The 24,444-nt window shown below is 46.3% G+C and overlaps 1 protein-coding gene across 3 annotated transcripts in view; it reads right to left on the bottom strand.

Annotated features, from left to right (window-relative positions):
• Positions 1-607: 607 nt before the first annotated feature.
• GPR156 (G protein-coupled receptor 156) overlaps positions 608-24,444 on the bottom strand; it is a 94,390-nt gene continuing 70,553 nt past the window's right edge. For 2 of the 3 annotated variants that reach the window (XM_032631654.1, XM_032631655.1), the window contains 5 exons: positions 20,419-20,544; positions 19,321-19,416; positions 15,743-15,979; positions 8,223-8,381; positions 608-3,709 (listed from right to left, as the gene is read on the bottom strand). In XM_032631654.1, the coding sequence (XP_032487545.1) occupies positions 2,360-3,709; positions 8,223-8,381; positions 15,743-15,979; positions 19,321-19,416; positions 20,419-20,544 (1,968 nt within the window). In that variant the 3' untranslated portion in view covers positions 608-2,359. The remainder of the gene's footprint in view (positions 3,710-8,222; positions 8,382-15,742; positions 15,980-19,320; positions 19,417-20,418; positions 20,545-24,444) is intronic. The other variant, XM_032631656.1, reaches the window with a different exon arrangement.

The following is a 24,444-nucleotide window of genomic DNA, read 5'->3' as shown; positions in this document are numbered from 1 at the left end:
GATGCTAGAAGCTTCTATACAACTAAGTGTGAAGCATGGTCCCCAAAACATCTTTCTTCATTTAACTAGGGGATGTCATTTTTACCTGGGAATGCTCTACCTGAGCCTTGAGGGATGAGTCATTCACAAGATGCACAAAGAGGGGAAAGAAAGTCTAGATAGAAGAGAGATGGAGATGTGGAAGGGCTGGGATGAGGGAACTGAGGGTGTAGGAGCAGAGGGAGTGAGAGAAGCACTGCCAGGTTTAGAGCCTGCATATTCCACACTACTGAACAGTAGGCTGCTAGCGGTGACATACTGGGAGGAAAGGAGCTGAAGGAGGTGAAGCCCGACCACAGGATCCCCAGTGGGTGGGAAGAATTGAGGGTCTCCAGAGTTTCCTCTACCCACTGGGGCAGGTGTTTCTGGGATAGGAAGCTGCACGGGGAGACCACAGAAGAATCTGTTACAAATGGAGGTGTGGTAGAAGATACACCTGGAACCCAGGGTAAGCCAGCAGCAACTCTAATGGCTGCTGCATTTCCACTCCTTTGGGTGCTTCAGTCTTGTCTGTGCCCCTCCTCCCCAGCCCCAAACTACAATTTCTCTAGAGACTTGCCTTGAGAGCCATTTCTTTTATTAAGGTCTCACTTGGACAGCATACAAACGGCACAAGCAGAAACTACAAGCCCACACGCAGAATAAATTATGATATTTGTATTTAAAAGTAGACAACAGAAGAAGCTGTGTTACCAGGAGGGCCTCTTGGTCCAGTGTCTGGAGATTTACAAGGTGTCAGCAGCCACCAAGAGTCTGTGATACATCTTCTGTGAGACATTTAAAGCCATGTGCTCCCCTCCAGACATACCTAATGAGGCCCAAACTCCTGCACACAAGCATGTGTACACACACACATGCACGCACAAGTGAACGGGCAGGGAACAGCCTGTAAACAACAACTAGCTCAGCAACAAGTGAAGTGGACCCAGCTGTGTTCTCCGTGTGGCTCTGGCAGCAGATGAGATCCTGGCACTTATCTTTCACCAACTCCCCGGCTGCCGTGGGAGGCGTGAGTGGGCCCGAGGCAGTGAGGCAGTGGAGGGCTGCTTCCCGAGGTGAGGGGCCCAGTTTTGTCATCCTGGACTGCAGGGTGAGTGCACTGCAGCTTCCTACACTACCCCTGCTTTGCTGTCTGGCCTGCCATGCTCTGCCCGCCACTCCCAGAAGAACAAGGGAAGAGATGTGCCCCAGGGAAGTCTATCCACTTGGAGTCCTGTGAGCTGTGGCCAAGTCTCACATGGGCCTCTCCATGGGCCCCTCTCCAGCAATGTGACGCTGGGGAAGCTACCTCAGTTCTCTAAGCCTCATCATCTCCATCTGTAAAAGTGGGAACGAGAGTATCTACTTCATGGGGTCATCATAAGGAATTACCAGTACTTGATATTTCCAAGTACCATGCTAGACTCAAGGTAAATGTTCAAAACCTGTTTTCTTTCCTACCTTCTCCCCCATTTCTTCCTTTCTATTTTCCCATTTTCTGTTTTTAGGTTTATGTAGCCATCAGTGGTCATGTAGCCCTAGTTGGCCTCCTCTTGACCAATAGGGCCTCCCCAACCTCAACAGAGATTGTCAGCGCGTGCTTCCTGCTATTGCAAAACTGCACCACTGACAAAGTCAACGCGGTGGGCCTCCGGTGCCATCTGAGCCCAGGAGAGAGATCTGCGTCACCTGTGGCCCCATGGACACCTGACTGTCTCAGGGATGATGCTGAGGTGCCACAATGGTATAAAGACATGAACACCAAATAGAGGTGTACAGTTGGCTCTGAGCTGAGTCTGGCTGGAAGCTGGGACCTAGGGGTGGTGCTCTTCACAAAGCTGAGCAGAAACAAAACAACCCCCTGCCAAGAGTGGGCCACCCAAAGACGCAGGAGATGTCTTCCTAGCAGGTCTGCCACCAAAAAGCCAGTCTGATGGATCACAGTTCACAACTCTGGTTCTGCAGAAATTTTCCTTCCATTTCTCCATCTGTCTGTCCACCCAGCCATCCATCTGGTATATATGAAGAGTTCTGTACATTATAGGCTGACCAGGACAGAAGACCCTCTGTGCTCATTTAGCACCTTTTATCCAAGGGTATCCTTTATGGGCACTCGGCTGGAGTCTTTTACAGGAATGCGGTGAGGTAGGAACAAGACAGGCAATACCCCTCTTTGTATAGATCGAGAAGTGCTCCAGGTACCACAGTGCTCAAGTGAGCATAGCTGAAACATGGTAAGGGCCGGTCCAATGCAAGGCACTGGTCTATTCCCCGAAGGCCACAACAGGCCATGGTATGGCTTGTCCCGGACAGAGCTCTATGTCCAGACTTGCTCTGCTGTTCACACCAGTGTGGGTTTCAAGTCATCTTTGAAGTTCACGACAGGCTTCGAGCGGGCCCACAGCTTTTCCCAGGAAGCCAGCCTCCCAGCGGGCTCAGGGTCGCTGTCTGACGAGCCACTGTCACTGGAATCAGAGGAGCTCTGGAAGCAGATTTCACAGTAGGGCCTGTGGCAGCGGCAGAAGAACTCATCCGAGCTGCTGGATTCTGTGTCGAGGTAGCTGTGTGGAGGAGACAGGGAAGGGCAGCCTGGGGGCGCTGGGGACCGCTGCAGCCGCTGCTCAGGCAGGTCCGGCGAGGCTCTGGCTTGGCGTGGGGCAGCTGGGCACAGCACCCGGCCAGGACCAGAAGGCTGGTGAGAAAGGGCTGCGCGGCTCCCTTCGGCTCCCTGGGGCTCTGTCTGGCACTGTTTGCTGCCCTCCGGGGAGTCTGCCTTGCCTTGAGGAGCTGGGAGCAGTAAAGGCTTCCCAGAAGAGGGTCTTGCTACTCTGGAATCTGCAGTTTGGGGGTCCAGGCAGGGGCTGTCCCTGTCCTGCACATTTCGCCCAGTGCGTGCCCCAGAATCAGCCCTGTTTACCCGACGCCCCACAGAGGAGGGCACAGAACCTGGCAAGTGCGAGCGAGCCCGCTGTGCCGCGCCCCTTCTCCTCACCATGTACGGGCTGAAGCCCAGCTCCTTGGAGAGGGGCATCTTCTGGGGGCTGCGGCAGGCACTGCTCTTCCAGGGCTGCTGGGGACAGGATGGGGGACAGGGGACGGGAGCCTCAGGGCTCAGGCCCAGATCTTGGAGGACTTCCTGAAGCTTCTCCCTGATCACTGAATTCACCCTTGACGGTCGCGCTTGGGGCGCCTCTGAGTTCTCCAACTGCCCCTGTCTCTGGGGAACAGAGCCTTCTCCACCTGGCGTGAGACCCTGCTGGAGGGCCATGGGTACCTGGTCTCTTCTCTCCACACCCTGGCTTTGCTCAGCCCGCGGCTTCTGGCTGCAGCCCAAATTTAAATGGTCAGGAAAGTCTTGGGAGGCAGCAATTTTCTCCTTCTGCCCCGGGGAGGGGCTGGTGTCCTCCACAGGCCCCTTGACGCCTTGTACACCTGAGGCGGGTGCTGAGGTACTCTGGGGGTCCTGGGTGGCCGGGCTGGTATCACTCAGAGAGTCAGGGAGACATTTCAAAGACCCTTGAGCTGCTAGGCTATGGGGAGGGGCTGCAGCCAGGATGTCCTTGCTGTGGGAAGAGGCAGACGGGACAGCCCCTTCGGGGGGGTCATAGGTGCACTCAGCTGACATCAGCCTCACCAGCTTCTCTTTGGCGTTGTTTACTTGTTCTTGCAGGCTTTCAATCACGGCATTTTTCTGTAAAACAAAAGCAAAACCATCAACAAAAGATGCTGCTGAGGGCTTTCACACTGTCTCCCATGGTGGAGAAAGGGTGGCATCAGAAGACGTTGGTTTAAATCCCAGTTTCTCCACGTATTAGCTGGTGATCTTAGGCTCTGAGGAGGTCCCTCCTTGAGGTGAAATGAGATGATGCATACGAAGCATTTGGCACAATAGCTGCCATGTGTGCTCAGTAACGGTTTACTATGATTCACTGTTGTGTGATCTTAGTCTCCCCATTCATCCCCAGACTGTGGCACTGTCTGCGAGAAGGGCGGTCAGGGGAGGCACAGTCCAGCTGCCTGCTGGCTGCTGCAGCACCCGCTCAACTCTGCTCAGAACACAGGGGCTCCGGTCACCCTGCAGGACACCAGTCAGAGCAGTGTTGGGGATGGCCCAACTCTGGGTATATCACACTTCTGCAAAATACAGATGACCCTGAGGCATCTCTGAAGGGGATGACGGAACAGGGAAACAAGCATTTTGCCACTTGCTAAATAAACAGCCTAGAAAATGGGAAGAACAAGAAGGATGGAGATTCCTGGGCCAAAGTGAAAAGACTGGAGCCAGGGGTGGGGGGTGCGGTTTAGTGGGGAATGAGAATCTCAGGTTGGTGTTATCACCTCCCTTGGCTGGAACTTGTGGGTAGGAGGCCAAAGCTACCAATGTGGCACTATCAGCTGTCGGTATCTCCCAAAGGAGTGCAGGCATCAGAATTACCGGAGAAGCTCAAAAAAAAAAAAAAAAAGGATTATTGGGCCTAAGTCCCTGATAGCTTGATTCAGTAGAACTAGAAGGGAGCCCAGAAGATAAATGAAGTTGGGCAGTTCTGCTAGTGAGCTGCCTACCTGCTGCATGGCTGTCAGTTGATAAACAGGCAGCGCCCGGGAGGCTGGCAGGTGACAGCTGCAGAGATGTGCCTGTTCTAACTGCAGGACCATGGGGCATGAAGTAGGAGGAAGAGTAACAGCAGTGGGTGTGCCCTGAGCATCCTTCGTCTGGTTTAGACCTGATGTCCACCTTCTGGAATTTCTGATGTTCAAAAGCAGTGGAGCAGGAGAGAGATCATCGTGGGGAGCTGATGGGTCTTGGGGCAGATGACACGGGGTCGAGAGTTTGGAGAAGATAGTAAGAAGTGCTTGTCCAAATACCAAAATGCTGCCTCTCTGCTGTCATCCTCTTTCGAAGCTGAGGATGAGCATTTGGGTGTCCATTTATTATGCCCTAGAAGTAAAAGGATGTTTCCCTCCTTTCGGATTCCTGACGCAACTTGCCTATGAATTGAATTTGTGGTTTCTTCTCAAGTAGATATGGAAGAGTTGCCCAGAAGTGAACCTTTGAGGGAACAGTAAACTAGGTAAACTAGTCCAGCAAGAGTCTTCTGGCAGCAACTCCAAGGCAAACCTACTGCTCCCTACTTATAAGCAGGAAGGTGATCTTTCTGATTATTGGTACTCCCAGTTTCATCCCGGTTTAGACTTCTCTTATCCTCAGGAGAGAGTTCCGAACCAGCGAGCCACTGGTGAATAAGCGGAAGGACTTGCAGCTGAGCACCTGCCCGCTCATTCTCCCTTTTCCTCAGCCACAGGGCGGTAAGGGCTGGGCGTTGCCGCGGAAGTGTAGGTGACTCAAGGACTCGCCAGGAGCAGAGTGGGTGAGTAACAGGAAGACATTCACTCAGGCTCTTCATGATATCTGGGTGGCGCCAGGTATCTCTCTGAGCATCTCACGGGGGTGACTGCGCTGGCTGCGCTGGAGGGACCCCACCTCTCTTCCTCCTCACCGCCCTTCCTCGTGAAGCCCACCTGGTACATTCTCACGCTGGCTTCAGGAGGCCCTACCGCCTCACAGAGCTGGGAGGGGGCCGTCAGCTGATGACAGCTACCCCAGCAAGTGAACTCTGAGTGCTGCCTTTTTTTCTTTTTTAAACATCTTTATTGGGGTATAATTGCTTTACAATGGTGTGTTAGTTTCTGCTTTATAACAAAGTGAATCAGTTATACATATGCATATGTTCCCATATCTCTTCCCTCTTGCATCTCCCTCCCTCCCACCCTCCCTATCCCACCCCTCCAGGCGGTCACAAAGCACCGAGCTGATCTCCCTGTACCCCCACTATGGAGAACAGTATGGAGGTTCCTTAAAAAACTACAGATAGAACTACCATATGAGTGCTGCCTTTTTGTGCCTTATCCACAAATTCCTTAGAGTATAGGAAAACAGTATAAACCTTGAGTTGGGAATACTACTCTTCTCTAGCAAACCAAACACCTGAAGCTGGCTGGTGACAGATTTAGAAACGTCAGCCTAAGCAGTAAATCTCCCTTCTTACAGAAGAGGAAGTGGGACTCTGTTTTCACCATGGCCGCATAGTAATCAGCGTGGTTGGCCACGGTGAGACCAAAATCCGACTGACCATGGCAGCTGCACTGAAACGAGCTTATTAATGATCACGTTGGGCACACCCAGGGAAGCAAAACATCCACAGGCATGTTTCCTAAGGTGCAGGCCACAGGGAGAAATGGAATCTCCCCCTCTTTCTGTGTTTCAAGGAAGAAAAGTAAAGGCGAGTTTCCTCTGCTGCAGAGCGTAGAAGGGAGGTTCTTCAAGATCTGGGAAGCTGGCCTCCACACAGCTGGGATGTCAGGGGTGGATGCTGCCCCAAACAGCCTTTGGGGACCATTGCCATGGGGAAAGGGAGGCAAGAATGAGAAGATGGACTGCCCAGATGGTGCGAAAGTAGGAGGAGGACACTGGGGCAGCAGAGGGGCTGCAGAGGAGGGAAATGCAGCCGAGAAGCTGGGGTTACGGAGGCAGGAGAGATCCTTGTGCTCATCCACTGGGCAGTGCTGGAGCTGGGGATTCAGATACCAGAAACTCTCTAGGCCTGCCGCAGGGCTCTGGGATGGGCTGCTCTGGGAAAGGTGTTCAGGTGTGGGGTGTCGGGGACAGGAGTCCAGCATTTTACTACCTAAGCATCTGCTCCCTATTAGGGCCCTGCCTCTGCAGACTCAAGGCATCTTTTTGGTAGAGCGGATTCAGTCACTGCATGGGAAACAGGGTAGCATGGCAGGGGTACAAAAAGAACGTCACAAATTACCATAAGGCTAAAGAGTCAGGCCACTTGGCTGTTCCAACATTAGCTGATTGTGAATGAAAACCATCCTGGGTGTTCTCGCCAAGTTTCTGGCCTTCTGTTTAGCTGAAAAAAAAAAATGTTTCTTTGAAGACTTCAGAGAGTATCAATGGCAATGCTACTCCCTTGCCAGGTGGGAAGAAATCTGGCTCTGAAAAAAGGTCCTGAATGCTTGATAAATAGTAAAGAAATAGTAAAGAAAGGACAAGTATTACTCTGATGGAAAATAAGGTCCAGAACCAAGGGAATGGTGCGAGGGACTGAGGGTGCTTGGGGAGCTGAATCCCTTCATTGGTTACGTTCCTTAGGTCCCCATCACACCATCCTTTCACATAGGGACTATTGGCACCCAGTGTCAGTCCAATATGAAAAAGCATAATTTCCCATATAGCACCTACTCAGGTATGTTCTCTACTAAAACAAAAATATGGAATATAATTTAGTTAGTATGAAAAAACTGGCTAATTCCTCTGGGCCCCATGCCTCCTCTCTGAGGCAGTGCAGCCTCAAGCTTTCCCATGTGCTTTCTTCAAGCCCACATCACTCTGTCCAGTTCTGGGAGAGGTGCCAAATCTGGCTGAAGAACAGAGAAGAAAGAGGACTGGGGGCTCCCTTGTCTCTGCCTTGGTGCTACTGCGATATTCAGAAGCTCTATTCATCCTTCCTCCCCATCTTTAGACACCTCTTAATTTTCTGGGCTGGTAGGATGACTGAGATTTCTAGTTAGCACCTGGAAAAGACAGTAAGGAGCCCCATAGGATCTTGGAAACAAGGGCACTACTCTATGTAAAGAAAGAATGTATCACACAGCAGAAGCTAGCATCCACTACTCCTCAGGGCCTTTACAATGCTGTTCCCCACACTTGGAATGCTTTTCCCTGCACTCTTTGCCTGGATAATTTGTAGTTAACCTTCAGCTCTCAGCTCAGAGAGTCTTTTCCGACCCCTCTAAATTAGGTTCCCTTGTCCTCACCACTCTTTCTTCCCACTCTGATTTTTCCCTTCATAATTCTTATCACCATTTGTAACTATATGGCTACTTGATCCGTATCTATTTCCTCCACTACACTGTGAGCTCCATGAAGGTAGGGACTCTGTTTGTTTTGTTCATCAGCACTTAGCACAATGCCTGGCACACATCTGTCCAATGAATGAATGAAGTGGGTGAGGGTCAGCAATGGGAGGGGCACTGGGGAAATGTTGAGGTTTTGCTTGCTGCTAAGGGAGACCAGAATGGCTAGGAATTGGGGAAATGGGAGGAGGAGAAAGAATGTTAGCAATGAGGCATATGGGGCCCACCAATGCATGACTGGAGTTCTTTATAGAGAATCCAGCAGGCAGGGTCTCGCTTACTTCTGTGAGGAGTCTCTCCATGGAGTTTTTCTCTCCTCTAACGTGGCAACTCTGCTCCTCACCATACTGGGTGTGCAAGCTTTTGCTGGGAGTGCTGAAATATTTGGCCATGCGTCTGATTGTTTGGTTTTCCTCTTCAAATGCCTTCCATTGCTTCAGCTGTTGGATAAAAGAACACATGTTATTTATTTAATTACACACCCAGAAACACATTCTCTCACTCTTCCTCAAAAACACCAAGGAATGACAGTATCACAGATAAATGCACAAACTATTCTCTCCTCAAAATGTACTTTACTCTGGAAAGTTCACAGACAGCAATGACAGAAGGTTTAGAGAATGTAAAGGTCATATCATTTAAAAAATGCCAAAGGAAGAAGATGACAGGTTGATGAAACAGAACCATCGGCTGGACCCATCTACCAACCCACTGCTGGACTGGGCAAAGAAAACCAGAGCTGAGGTGGACTTCTAGAGGCACATTCTCAAGCCAGAGTTTAGGAGCTGTAACAGGGTTAAGCGATCTAAACACTGTACTTCAGATGACGCTGGTTTTAGTTGTATGCAGCTGTTCTTAATTATTCTCATGTGTTGAGCGATGGTGTGCTTACTGCTACTGAAAGCCCAGGCCCGGGCATCCCTGGTGGTGCAGTGGTTGAGAGTCCGCCTGCCGATGCAGGGGAGGCGGGTTCGTGCCCCTGTCTGGGAAGATCCCACATGCCGCGGAGCAGCTGGGCCCGTGAGCCCTGGCCGCTGAGCCTGCGCGTCCGGAGCCTGCGCTCCGCAACGGGAGAGGCCACGACAGGTAGAGGCCCGTGTACCGCAAAAAAAAGAAAAAGAAAACCCAGTTCCTTCTAGAGGACTCTTTTTTTTTTTTACATTTAATTTAATTTATTTTTTTATACAGCAGGGTCCTATTAGTTATCTATTTTATACAAATTAGTGTATACCTGTCAATCCCAATCTCCCAGTTCATCCCACCCCCACCCCTGCCTTCCTTGCTTGTGTCCACACGTTTGTTCCCTCTAGAGGACTTCTAACCCAAGGCTCAGAGAAACAGAAAACCACAAATGTCAGCAAAAATGAATAAAAACGATAGAACATCAGGTCTGCGATCTGTCTTCTTTCCTTGACAAATGAGGAAAGACTCAGAAGCAGGATGATTTGTCTAGGTCCACATGGCTACTTAGCATCAGAGTCACAGCTGTAACGAGGGCACTGTGCCACACTGCACGTCCTCAACACAGCTGACGAGAGAGACTGTCAACTGTGAGGGTCCTAGGGAACGGTTTTCGGGAGATACTGGTTTTGAGAACCAGTCTATGGATGCACAGGCTGGTTTCGTTTAACAGGGATGGGACTGAACAGAGAACATTCACAAACAGGGACACGCTCCTGAGCCCGTGGGGTACTGTCTCCTCCTGGCGAATGCTAGGGACGTGATGCCAGGGGAGGCCACAGTGCTGAAGGCATCTTTTCCCTTAGGGATTCTCATAATTAAGAGCCCTAGTGATGGACGCTGGGCACTCTGGGACCTTAGCTCTAGAAATGATGCTGAGATACCTGTGGGGAACCTCACAGGGATCCTGGGATGTCTTTGTTCGCTCATCAAACATTTACTGAGCTCTGACTATGGAAAGTAACCTAAATTTGGTAAATCTCAGATAGGATTCTAAATCCTGCCACCAATTTCAATACCACATTCTGCCCAAGTCCTCTTGGGTCCTCTGTTAACTCAGCATGAGTCCTTCATGGTACCAGGAGTCTGTGTGACCTGTGCTGGGTCGGGCCAGGAACCGCCCTGTCAGATGCCCTTCTTGAAGGCCCCCTCCCCAGGGTGCTGTCCTCTCAACACCCTGCTCAGGAGCTACTGGAGCCCAGCACTACAGGGTCACTGTACAGCCATGGGTGGATGGCGCTGACCGCCAGCGCTGCTCTCCTAGCACTGGCCCTAGCAGTGTTGCACTATCTCTATGTCTCCTCAGGGCCACCTCATTTCCCTAGCAGCACAGCTTTTCCTTTCTCTCCCCCTACCACCTCCAGACCAAGCCCTCCCTGCAGAGCTGCTGGAGGAACTGCTCAACATTGGTGTAAGGGCACTTCCAAGGCTTTTCGTCTGTCTCACCCTAAGCTGGCTGGGTGGAGCCAGGGTGGCCCCTGACTAAAGCCCCCTGGCCCTCCAACCCCCTCCCCCTTAATTCCCCATTTGTGAAGGTCCTGGTCCTTAAGACTTGACTCTTCAGGATTTCTGGAATATGGCTAGAAATGACCCTTAGGTCATAATTTCAGGACCTCCCCACGGCCCTTCCTTCAGAAGGACAGGGCGTCTTATTTTCTCAGCATCTGGGTATGTGTGTGTAGCAGGCAGAAAATGGCCCCCCAAAGATGCTTCCCTCCCAATCCAGGAGCTTGTAAATATGTTACCTTACATGGCAGAAGGAATTCTGCATACGTTATTGAGTTTAAAACTGTGAGATGGGGAGATTATTCTGGATCATCCAGGTGGGCCCAGTGTCATCACAAGAGTCCCTATAAGAGGGAGGCAGGACGGGAGATGTGACAATGGAAAGAGAGGTCAGAAAGAGAGACTTGAAGATGCTGTGCTGCTGGCCCTGAACATGGAAGAAGGAGCCGTGGATCGAAGAAAATGCAGGAAAATGCACGGAAACAGATTCTGCCCCAAAGTCTCCGGAAGCAACGCAGACCTACTAACAACTTGATTTCAGCCAAATAAGACCCATGTTAGATCTCTGACCTCCAGAACTATAAGGCATTAAATGTGTATTGTTTTAAGGCACTCTGTTTGTGGGAATTTGTTATAGCAGCAATAGGAAACCAAGCAGTGGGATTAAGTCTCGGGTCTTTAATGGGGTGCACCGGGGCATTCAGAAGTTCACCCCATGTGCCTCTCTCACCTCCTGCCACTCTCCCCTTGTTTCAATTTGTGCTTCGAAAAGAGCAAAGGCTCATGGTGTTCCAAACACCTCTTCTTCTCTCTTATACCTCTCTGCCTCTGTCAGAGGGTTTCCCCCGTCGGAAATGCCACCCACAGCTCTTCCCCAGTCTGAGCTGTGAACATTTCTTACTCCTCATTCAAGGTGGGCCCAAGCACCTCGTTTTCTGAGACGGTTACCGAGTTCCCAGACAGGCTGGGGTACCCCTTCCTTGACATCGTGTAACATCCTCAAACACTATAACACAAGGGTTATAAATCCTTTCACGTCAGCTCCCAACTAGACCTAGAGTGAGGCCGTGTGTTTAACTGCCTGTTCCCAACAGTTAATATTTGGATGGACAGATACATGGACAAATGAAGGAAGCTTTCCTTTAGAAAGCTCATCTGTCTGGTAAGGTGCTGAGACATTTACAGAGGACTATAAGGCAGAGTAGAAAGTCATGAGTACCTTCCTGGAGGAGCAGATGAAACACTTTGCAGGTTTAGAGGATAAAATAATGTCCTACCTCAGGACCCACCTGCCTCTCAGAGGTGGAGGGAGGGGTGTGTGTGTGGGGGAGGATGGGTCACATCTAAGTCACAAAAGCAGAGGCTGGCTCACTACTGGTGATGACCTCAGCGTTTGGCGTAAACACTTAGGCATTTCCTGAGGGCCTGTGGAGAAGGCTACCTAGTCCACTTAGCTCTTCAGTCACATCGTCCATTTCACTCAGCTTTCCGGCACTGCCTACCTGCCCTTGAGGTGTCTGTGCCTTTGCTTTCATAAATCCCTCCCATCACAGTCCAGTTTGAAGGCTCAGTAGCAAGAAAGAAGCCTGCCTCCCTGCTCCCTTCCCTCTCCTTGTGGCTCTCCTCACACACTTCTCCAAATCTGCTCAGCTGTCCTACTGTCCTGGGAATATCCAGTCTCTGGTCTCACAGGGAGAATATTTCTTCAACCAAAGGCCACAGAGTCAGAGGGGAAAATCAATTCAGGGGCACACAGAAAACCTGAAAAACCTCAGTTACTTTTATATTTTGAAAAACAATTTACCTCCTACACCTAAAATACAATTGACTATAAAATATATTTTTTTGTTTCAGATCATGGTCAGTTCAAGAGGAGGAAAAGCACGAGAGAGAAAATAGAAAAGATACAGTATGAGAAAGGAAGCTCAAGACAGCTAGGAGAACTGAGATAGAGAGAAGGAAAGAGAAAGGCCAACACAGTCCATCTGCCCGGTTCCGGTACCCCAGCCCCAATAATTCCATTTCCACTCCCACTTCAACAAACCAAGTGCCTGTCCTTAGTTCAAACCCGGAAGACCGATTCCAAGATCAACTTCATCTCGTATTTTTATGTCTGTGTATAAGATGGAAGTGCCCCTGAATATCACTATGGTCCCAGGTCCTGAGGATTTAAACACGGAGGAAAGTGGAAATCTTGTGTGTGAGGCTTAGGATACAAGAGGGACAGAGGCGAGTGTGGGGGGAGAGAGGAAACCCAAGTAGGGCCACATCAGGGAGTTTACTGATTCACTCAATTTTCAGATGGAGGTCTTGTGTTAGATCAGGAAAGCTTTCTTCTAATAAATAGCTCCTTGGTGATTACTTCTGCTCTAAATTATCTTGTTCTCTTTCAGAGACTCCTATTAGCTTTATTTAAATCATATCCTTAGACCTGCTCTCCATATTTTCTAGTCTCTCATTTTTTTCCTGTGTCCTTGTTTTCTGTTTCCTTAAATTAACCCACTAATTCAGTATTTTGCCATGTCCAGCTGCCTATTCAATGCTTCTATTGGCGTTTTAAATTTAACACAATCTTTTTCATCCTTATTCAATATTTCATGATCTAAGATTATGTCGTTTTCATAATGGTTTGCTTTAGTCAAAGAGGGGCAATAACCTTTGAATCCTATTGATAAGACTAATCAGATACCTTCTAAAAACATTCTATTTTACTTCAGAGGAAGGTAGCTTCTCTAAATCTTCAGAAATTTGTGGTCCTTTTATTGTGAACTGCAGAATCTCTTCATAGATCCTTTCCCCCTGAATTTATAGTCTTACGTGGGAAAAGCTATAGTTTCCTGGTATATAATAAATACATTCTCTTGGCTTTTCCCTCATCATCACAAGACGGCTGCCATAACTTCAAGCATCAAAAACATTCAAGGTAGGAAGAAAGTAGAAGAGGCGATGCCAGCCACCCCCATAGCTTCTTTTTAGGAAAGCAAAAGCTTTCTCAGAAGCCTCCCAGAAAACCTTTGGTGTTCAAAACTGTGTTACGTGGGTACACCTAGCTATAAGGAAGGCTGGCAAAGCAAGTGTTTAGCTCTTTCAGACTATATAGTAGAGATGAATCGAGGAACAAAGGGTTTGGCAATGGGTGGATGGGTTACCAATCAACAATGTTGGCCCCAGGGCCTAAGGAGTGGGCTTCCCAAAAGTCTCCTCTCCACTCTCTTTTACCCATCTCCCAGGGAGGAACAGCCCTGGCATTTCATAGTCCTTTTCTGCTACATCCTAGACAAATAAGACTCAGCTCTCAAAGGCTTCCTTCAATCCAGTTCTTATAACATTAAGATTCAACAAAAATTCCTCTAGTTTCTGGCTCAGAGGCAATGCTCATCCTTGATTTTTTTTTTTTTTTTTTTTTTTTTGCAGTACGCGAGCCTCTCACTGCTGTGGCCTCTCCCATTGCAGAGCACAGGCTCCGGACACGCAGACTCAGCGGCCATGGCTCACGGGCCCAGCCGCATCACGGCATGTGGGATCTTCCCGGACCGGGGCACGAACCTGTGTCCCCTGCATCGGCAGGCAGACTCTCAACCACTGAGCCACCAGGGAAGCCCCCATCCTTGATTTTTAGTGCTGCTGCTACAGATTTTTCCATATCTGTTCATCCTCTTGAGTATTTTAATGAGAATTTATGAAAGGGAAAAAGAGTAAAGGGCCTCTGCCTGTGCCATACTATCGTGCCCCAAAGTGCACTCTTCACTTTTATAAATACACTGCCACCCTCCATCAGGCAACACTTTAATTACCGGCTAGCTCCCTCATGGAGAAGTCATACATGGTCAACTGGTAACTGCACTGGGAATAAGGAAAGGGTAGTGAGGGTGTCGTGGGATGAGGGAAGCCTCGGGAGGAAGAAAAAGAGAACTAGAAGGGACACAAAACACTGCTTAATGCCAAGCTCATTAACTTGGATGTATGTGGCTCAGTGGTACCCTGGGGCATAACGTGAATAATTTAACATCTCTTTCCTTTCAGAGCTTATGGATTCCTTCACCTTTCTCTCTGACTCCCTTTCTTTCTGTTTGCTGTCTGGATATTTCTCCTTCTATCTTCCTCCCTTGTTTGATTTTTTCTTAATCCTCATAATAAGAAATACATTTTATTTTATTTTTTTAACATCTTTATTGGAGTATAATTGCTTTACAATGGTGTGTTAGTTTCTGCTTTATAACAAAGTGAATCAGCTATACATATACATATATCCCCACATCCCCTCCTTCTTGAGTCTCCCTCCCACCCTTCCTATCCCACCCCTCTAGGTGGTCACAAAGCACGGAGCGGATCTCCCTGTGCTATGCAGCTGCTTCCCACTAGCTATCTATTTTACATTTGGTAGTATATGTATGTCCACGCCACTCTCTCACTTTGTCTCAGCTTACCCTTCCCCCTCCCCGTATCCTCAAGTCCATTCTCTACGTCGGCGTCTTTATTCCTGTCCTGCCCCTAGGTTCTTCAGAACCTTTTTTTTTTTTTAGATTCCATATATGTGTGTTAGCATACAGTATTTGTTTTTCTCTTTCTGACTTACTTCACTCTGTATGACAGACTCTAGGTCCATCCACCTCACTACAAATGACCCAATTTCATTCCTTTTTATGGCTGAGTAATATTACATTATATATATGTACCACATCTTCTTTATCCATTCATCTGTTGATGGACACTTAGGTTGCTTCCATGTCCTGGCTATTGTAAACAGTGCTGCAATGAACATTGTGGTACATGCCTCTTTTTGAATTATGGTTAAGAAATACATTTTAAATTTAGTTTTTAACTTTTTCCTTATTGTAAAAAGAAAAGGAAGGTTCTACATTTTCCTCTTTTTATTAAAAAGAAAGAAAAGGCATTTTAAATTTCATAAAGACCCAAATGCACTTTTCTCTGAATGTGCAATTGCAAACAGGAAAGAAGGAAAGGTTCCTCACTGCCAGGCTAGTACAAGAAATGACATTATCAGGATGAAGGGGGAACTGGGGATGCATGCAGCAGACTGGAGGGTGGGTAGAAAAGCAGGTCTGTGAGGCACCCACCTGGGCAGAAGCGGTGCCACTACTTGGCTACTCTGGTCAGCCCTCCTTACCGACCGGGAGCAGAGTGGCTCCTTCAGGACAGCGAGGAGGGAAGAACAGAGGGAGCCAGCTCACTAGGAACCCCACCTTCCTTCTGACTCTCTCATCAATGGCACCCAAAAGTCTCAGTAGGAAACAAAGTGAACAATTTATCACACCCAGCAAAGTCTGTGGAATGATGGGGTGGACTGGTCCTCCAAGTTCTCCCTAGAGCATACCTGGGGAATGAAGATGAAGCAGTTGATTGTGGTTGTGCAAACAAAGATACTTCCAGATGTGAGTCCATAGACCAGGTTGGGCCAGGAGTGCAAGTATCTGGTGACCACAAAAAGAAGCCCCGCAGCCAGCACCACGAGGTTGACCCCAACCATGATGGTTAAAGACTGATTCACAGGAGGAGAGCTGACATGGTCAGTCAAGCCAGCCAGGTAGGCCCCATAGAGCAGCAGCAGGCCCTGGACAAAGAGGAGAAGAACCAGAGGCTCAGAGAAGTGAAATATCAGGCTTGGGGTCCAAGAGCAGTAGGGCTGGGACCACTTTCCTTACCTGTAAAATAGGGATAATAATACCTACCTTAAAGGGTTGCTATGAGGAGGATTTACTAAGATAAGCACTTGGGACTACCCTTAGGGTCGTCCCCTTACACCTCATGTATGCGTGATAAATTTCATTTTCCTCTCCTCTGAGAATTAGTTTATCAGAGGTCAGCAAGTCAGCCATCAGAGAGGACTCTGCCAGGATGAGGTACAGGATAGGATGGTACATGCAGGTCGGAGCCCTACAGAAAGGACTGCCAGGCACTGGGAGGGCAAGGGGTGCACCATGCTGCTGGTGGTGAGGGCTTCCGCATCCACTGTGTGCTTCTGCACTGCATGGAGCTGAGGGGCATGCAGAAGCTGAAATAGCCCTGTGGTCCCCTTGTCAAGCCATGTGCCACGGCAGGGGAAGCACTGGAGGAAGGGGCTCTTTTTTCTAATGTTCCCAAAGGCACCATCTGCTTGCCAAGCCCTGCACCTGCAAGACTGCATCTGCCCAGAAGGGATGCCTTTTTCTAATTCACACAAAGGATCTCTATAGGCTAGCAGCAGCTCTGTGCCAGTGGGTGTTTATGGGAGACGAAGAGTGAAAAAAGAAGAGAACAAAGGCAGGCCGGGACCTGGACAGGACCGTGGGACAGGCACAGGCAGCAAAGGCCTCATCTATACCCTTCACCCTCTTTGTGACATTCCCTGCCCCGCCCCCCCAGAACCCAGGGCCCTATTCTTTCCTCTTTGTCATGAATGTAAACCCGCTCTCAGATTTCTCATTTGTACTACACAGAAAATGGCTCACAGCTTCTTAAAGTGCTGCCTCTCCTAGAAGGAGCTACATTTAAACAGAAATCAAAGCTTTAATCAATAATACATAATATATAGATTCAATGTATGTTCGCCTGATTCGGGGCAAAGCTCTGTGCTGGGGTAGGTGTAGGGCAGGAAGCAGTGTTGCCAAGTGGAAGTCATGGTTCTGGCTTTTAAGAAGCTCAGTCTGGTTGGGAAATTTAAGGCAAGCACCCAAATATCAATGTTTTATGACACAGGATATGAAGCTGCCACGGGGGATGAGGTGGGGTGGGAACTACAGGGACTCAGAGGGAGAACTAATAATAAAAGTAAGGTCAGGTATCAGCAGGGTACCTGCCAGTGGCCCTGAAATCACACAATCTGACCAACTCCATCTGCAGGGATGGCCCTTAAGACAACTGTTTGGAGGACTGGCTGTGCCTACAGTGAAGGAGTAAGCACAGCAGAGATGCTGTCTGGGTGCCCCGAATGCTCAGTGTCCCAAAGGGGGCCAAATGTGGCCGCCCTGAGATCTTCAATGACTAGAGGACATACAAGTCAGCAGGCCAGTGGGGCCTGACTTTTGGATAACTGACGCCATCAGGCGGCATTTGGCAGAGTTAGATCATTAGTAATTTAATCAAAGGCAAATAAAATTAATTCTATGATTCCGAAATGCTTAAACCTGATTCTATTAAAATGCTTTAACTCCATTAAAATTCTTTCCAAAAGTGAATCAGGTATGAGTAAAGCATCTATACATGCATGACTCGTGTCTGAGTGAATCACATCTGATATTTGTGTGTCATTCGCCCTCACTGCTGAGAAGCGTGGGGTGGCGGTCCGGGGACTTAATGTGCAGATTTGGGGTCCTCCTCAGGAGCTGCCCGAACAGGGAGCCCATGGGGGCCTGGCTCAGTCACCTTCCTGATGGCTCAGCACTCTTTCCCCTTTTTCTTTCTTTGTCCTATAGAAAGATATTGCAGTGAAATAAAATGGAAATGGGATTATATAAAAGGCAATGGAGAAAATAAATCAAGTTGACTTGCAGAGGGAGTTGCTATGGGGGAAGTGCTGAGTTTCTGTGCCGGGAAGGACGTGCTCTTCTACAGGGGCTCGAAGAATGGGAAAGGCACGGTGCTTTCAAAACTGTCTGGGGGCAGGGGTGGGCAGTGGAAGATTAATAATAAAAGCATCTAACATGTATTTAGCTCTTACTATGGGCCAGGAGTGAACGAAAACTCAACATGCATTAATCCTTTCAAAACTCAGACCCCTTCTGAGAGGATGTTATCATCATCCCCATTTCACGTATGAAGGAATCGAAGCTCAGGGAGGTCAAATGAGGTTCAGGGTCAGCTAGGAAGGGGCTGAGTCATTATTCAAACCCTGTTCTGTCATATTTTGAAACTCATTTTCTTAACCACTAGTAAGAAACTAGAGATCAAAAGCTATTCACTTCCTACCATTTTCTCTTAAAAATATTTCTATCAAAGTAATACATGCACATGGTTAAAAAGCAACATTTCCCTGTCCCAGCCCTGCCCATCCTCAGGCCTATTTCTCAGAAGCAACCACTTGAACACTTTCCTAGTGGTGAAGTGAGTAAAGTTTACCTTTAGAGGCCATCTATTTCTACAAGACCTCCTTTTCCTCTGCCAGCAATCAATCAACCAGGCCCCTCTCTCCTAATACTCAACAGGCAGCCTCCTGCCATGCAGGGCTCGCCTGTTCATTGAAACAGACCTGCCCTATGCCACTCCCCTCCTCCCTCGCCCCAAGCCAGATTCTCTGTCCCTCCAAGCTGAAAACCAGCTAACAGGATAGTTGGTTCTCCTTTAGTGCCCTGTATAGTATCCTGTACCCTCTGGAAACAATATCCTCCTTTTGCCATCTAACAGAGATAAATGAGTCGAATGATGGGAGATTCAGGGCCGTACAGGAGACACTTTGAGGCAGCTGGAACCACTCAAAGGACACCATGGATGTTGCCATTTGTCTTAGGGCCAACCATGCTTCCAATCAGAGCAAGAAAGTTAGGCAAGTGGAAGGCAGCAGGTTACCTTGACACAAATCTTGAAGAAGGACCCAAGAGGAGTAATAAGGGCACTTAAGAGAATAGGTTAAGCTGGCTAGAATGTCTCCTTATAATTCCCCTTGCAGGTAGTTGGGGAGAAAACTGGTATTGACAAATCAATGAAAAAAACAGACCAAGAAATGGGAGAAACAGTGGGTGAATTCCACATGATTTGGGGGAGGACTCAATGAGGGAGTCCAAAGATTTCGAAACGTGACCCTCAAAACAGAGTACAGAAATAATAAGGGTCATGGCTTTGAGATGTATGCATCAATAGAGGTCTCTTCTGATTTCAGTACTCTTTGCAGAAATCACCTCATTAATTCCTATAATTCCTCTTTATAACCATTTTGTTGGTAACAGAGAGATAGTATCCCCAGGAGATGAAGTTACCAACCTTGCATCCCAAAACGAGAGCAATCCAAACATCAGAGTACCGGGAAGCACAGAAGTGTGTGCTAGTCAGAGAGCAGGACACGTCTCTACCTGTCACCTAGAAGGGACACAGAGTCAGGAATGAGGGCACCCACAGTTACCAGGAACACACATACACAGCAGATCTTTGTAAACATTCTAGTTTGTGAAATCCTCTATAGCATATAATTTCTCCCTTAATATGTAAAAACTATAACATTTAGGTGACTCCATTAGAATCTAAATGAGAGTAACCATGAGTTGGAGGAAAAGATGACAAAGTTGGGCTGACATGTGGATTCTTGGTGCCAGCAGGGCTTACCCCTGTTATGTGCTTTGCTACCACAGTGATTCAAATTAGTGCATCAGCAAAATTACAAATTATTTCACATCCTCTTTCTGCTATTTGTTAACAGTTAAAACCTTCAATATTGAATCTGCACTGTCAAGATTCCCCTGTATTCCTCAGCTCCTTTGTTAGGCTGGAGATATAATGCTTCCTATTAACTGAACACTATATACTGGGCACAGTTGAGTCCTTTACCTGCATTGTTTCCCTTAATCTTCACCACAGCCCTATGAAATAGGTAGTATTATTATCTCCATTTTACCTATGAGGAAATAGAGACTTAGACAGGTTAAATAACTTTCCCAAGGCTGGTAAGTGGTAGAGCTTGGATTTGAATTGGGGTTGACTGACTCCAAAGAACACCTCAAAATACTACCTTTACCTTTCAACAGTTAGGGTAAAGAAGCTCTCTGTAGCTGAAAACTCTCATTACTGATAAGGTAGAAGCAGAGATAACTGCCAGGCAGATCTCTGTTTGCTGACATCTCAGCGGTTGCTGCTGGAAAACACTTGGGGCGGGAGGAGCAGTGGGAGTGGAGCAGACCCTGCAGACAAGAGGCAGGTGTTCATGGTGGCCACAGCTCCTGACTCGCCAGCCTCTTTGGGTCATTTATCTTCTCGTTGGGAGGATGTCCACACAGTGAATGCTACTGGGAGAATGACCCCCGTGTACCCACAGAAGCCAGTCCCTCCAGTTCAGGAACTAGATTCTCCAGGGATTGGGCCCCTCACCGTCATACTGACACTGAGAATCTGGAGGCACTGGATGGGATCAGTCAGCACCCACGTCATGAGCAGGACCACATCTGCTACCACCAGGGCTGCCACCAACCCCAGGAGCTGCAGGTCTTTGATTATCTGCAAAAGAGTCAAGGTCATAACTTTCCTTTGCTCACTGGCTATACAACACAGGGGCTAGAGAGTCCTCTGTGCTCTGAGATAGAGGCTCCAGGGTTAACCTTTCAAAGGGGCTTCAAATCCAGCCATCAAAGATGAAACAGACACTAAACACATGCAGTGATTTCTATGTGCATAGATTAGCACATTAAACATTTTCATTTGTTTGTCCCTTCCATATCCTGCCTTTTCCCACAAAGGAATTCAAGGGATATTATAAAATAAATACACTATTATTTCTATATATTTATATAGCACATAGATAGATGTGGAAAATTTTACATAAAACTATTAACAACCATTAATCTGGAGGGTCAGACTGAGAGATGATGGTGGTGGAGGAGAGATTACTAGCATTTTCTTTAAACATATGTGAAGCATTTGACTTAATACAAAAAGAATGTGTTATTTTTGTGGTTACAAAAATAAGATTTAAAAAAATGTATGCAGCAACAGGATGAAAAATATTAAGGAAAGAGACAATAAGGAGAATTATGATGAATGCTCAGGTGAGGAGAGCACATACCATTCAAGAATTGGGGCAGAAACATGGGTCTGCATTTTTGACAACCAATGAAAAGAAGGAAGCACAACTAATTACATGATTCATGGTGTTTGTAAGATAAAAACAAATCAGTTGCAGAACCAAAATGCTCCAAACCAGTGATAAGGAGAAAATCTTCAAATCAACTAGCAAAAAATGACACAGTACGTATAGCGGAACAAAGATAAGGAGGACATCAGATTTCTCATGAGATACAAGGACAAGTGAGAAAACAGTAGAGGGAAATCTTCAGCTAAAGAAAATATCAACCTAGAATCTTATATCCAGAAAAAATATCTTTCAAAAATAAAGGTGAAATAAGGACTTTTTCAGATAAACAAAAGCCAAAAGAATTCAGCATTAGCACACTTGCATGAGAATGTTAGATATCCTTGAAGTAAAAGGAAAATAATACCAGATGAATATAGGGATATATACGAGGAAATTAAGGGCTCTGGAAATGTTAACTTCATAGAAAAATATATGATTGATATTTACTATTTAAATATCTTTAAAATATAACTGATTGTTTAAACAAAAATTAATAACAATTGTGTGGGGCTTATAACATATGTAAAAGTAAAAACAACACAAAGATTGGAGAGTGGGGAACTGGAAGCACACTATTGTAAATGAAATACTTATGCCATAAGTAAATGACAATTATATAATTATACACAGACTCTTCCAGAAATTGAATTGGAGGGAATACTTCCCAATTCATTCTACAAGGCTGCCATTACCGTTAGAAAACCAGAAAAAGATTTTATAGGAAAAGAAAGCTGCAGAGCAACATACCTTAAGAACATGAGCACAAACATTACAAACAAAATTTTATGAAAATGAATCCAACAATATAAGAGGGTAATACATAATGACCAAGTGGAGTTTGTTTCAGGAATGCAAGGTTGGTTTGAGATCCTAAAATCATTTAATGTAATTCACCATATGAGCAAGCTAAAAATGAAAAATCATACGATTAACAGATACAGAAAACACATTTGATAAAACCCAACATTAATTCTTTATAGAAACTCAGTAAAATACGAATAGAAGGGAACTTCCACAATTAGATAAAGGGCATCTATGATAAAACTACAGCTAACATCATTCTTAGTTTTGACTAAGATAGGATGTTTTCCCCATATGATCAAGAACAACTCAAGGATGTCTGCTCTCAGCACTTCCATTGAACACTGTACTGGTGTTTCTAGCCAGTGACATCATACAAGATTGAAAAGAAAATTTCTTTTACAGAAGATATGAATCTATATAGAAAATCTGATGGAATCTGCACAAAAGCTACTAGAACTAATAAGTAGTTTTGCAAGATTGCAGCATGTAAGATCAGCTTACAAAAATCAATTGTATTTTTATATATTAGCAACAAAAAATTGGAAAGTGAAATAAAAAACAGTAACATGTATAACAGCATAAAAAATAAAGTACTTAGGAATAAATTTGATAAAAGATATGAAAGACCTCCACTGAAAACTACAAAAAAATTGCTGAGAGAAATTAGAAAAGACCTAAATATATGAAGAATAATACTGTGTTCATGGGTTAAAAGACACAACATTGTTAAGAAATCAGTTCTCCACAATTTGATCTACAGATTCAACACAACCTCAATCAAAATCTCAGCAAAAAATTCGCAGAAATTGGCAAACTGATTTAAAAATTCATATGGAAATTCAAAGGACCTAGATTAGCCAAAACAACACTGAAAGAGAAGAACTAATACTCCTTGACTCAAGATTTAACATAGGACTTCCCTGGTGGCACAGTGGTTAAGAATTCGCCTGCCAACGCAGGGGACACAGGTTTGAGCCCTGGTCTAGGAAGATCCCACATGCCACAGAGCAACTAAGCCCGTGCTCCACAACTACTGAGCCCACATGCCACAACTACTGAAGCCCATGCACCTAGAGCCCATGCTCCGCAACAAGAGAAGCCACCACAATGAGAAGCCTACGCACCACAATGAAGAGTAGCCCCCGCTTGCCACAGCTACAGAAAGCCCGTGCGTAGCAATGAAGACCCAACACAGCCAAAAAAAAAAAAAAAAAGATTTAACATAAAGCTACAGTAATATGGTATTGGTGTCAAAATAAACAATGACATCAATGAAACAGATTCAACAAAGGTGCAAAGGTAATTCAGTGAAGAAGGGACACTCTTTTCAACAAATGGTGCCAGAACAATTGGATATCCATATATTAAAAATGAACTTCAATCCACAGATCACATCATATTTCAAAATTAACTCAAAATAAATCATAGACCTAAATGTAAAAACAAAAACTCTTAAAACGTCTAGAAGTAAACATAGGAGAAAAACTTGGCGCCTTGGGTTAGGCAAAAGTTTCTTAGATCTGATACCAAACATGATCCATTAAAGAACAAAGTAGTAAACTGGACTTCATCAGAATTAGAAACATCTTCTTTGTGAAAGACATTCTTAAGTGAATGAAAAGTCACAAACTGGAAGAAAATCTTTGTTTGATAAAGGACTGTATCTGGAATATAAAAAGAACCCTCAAAACGCAATAATAAGAAAACAAACAACTAAGTTAAAAAATAGGTGAGAGATTTGAACAGATACTTCATCAAAGAAGGTATATGGATGGCAAATAAGCATATAAAAAGATGCTCAACACTGAATCAGGGAAATGCAAATTAAAACATAATGAGAATCTATCATACATACCTATTAGAATGACCAATGTGAAAACGACCAACAAAGTCTAATGTTGGGAAGGATGTGGAGGAAAGGGACTGACTCATACACTGTGGGTGGGAATGTAAAATGGTGCAACCACTTTGGAAAACAGACATGCAATTTCTTTAAAAGGTAAACATATACCTACCATATGATCCAATCATTCTATGCTTAGGTTTTGTTTTTTTGTTTGTTTGTTTGTTTGTTTTGCGGTACACAGGCCTCTCACTGTTGTGGCCTCTCCCGTTGCGGAGCACAGGCTCCGGACGTGCAGGCTCAGCGGCCATGGCTCACGGGCCCAGCCGCTCCGCGGCATGTGGGATCTTCCCAGACCAGGGCACAAACCCGTGTTCCCTGCATCGGCAGGCGGACTCTCAACCACTGCACCGCCAGGGAAGCCCCTACGCTTAGGTTTTTAACCAAGAGAAATGAAAGCATATGTCTACACAAAGACTTGTACACAAACATTCATAGCAGTTTTATTTTTAATAGCCCCAAACAACCATCAATAGGTGAATGTATAAACCAACTGTAGTTACATCTACACATTGGAAAATTACTTAGCAATAAAAAGAAAAGAACCACTGGTGCAAGT

Source organism: Phocoena sinus, chromosome 4 (assembly GCF_008692025.1).
Source record: "Phocoena sinus isolate mPhoSin1 chromosome 4, mPhoSin1.pri, whole genome shotgun sequence".
NCBI classification, from domain to species: Eukaryota; Metazoa; Chordata; class Mammalia; order Artiodactyla; family Phocoenidae; genus Phocoena; species Phocoena sinus.
This window is presented reverse-complemented; position numbering and strand designations above follow the sequence as displayed.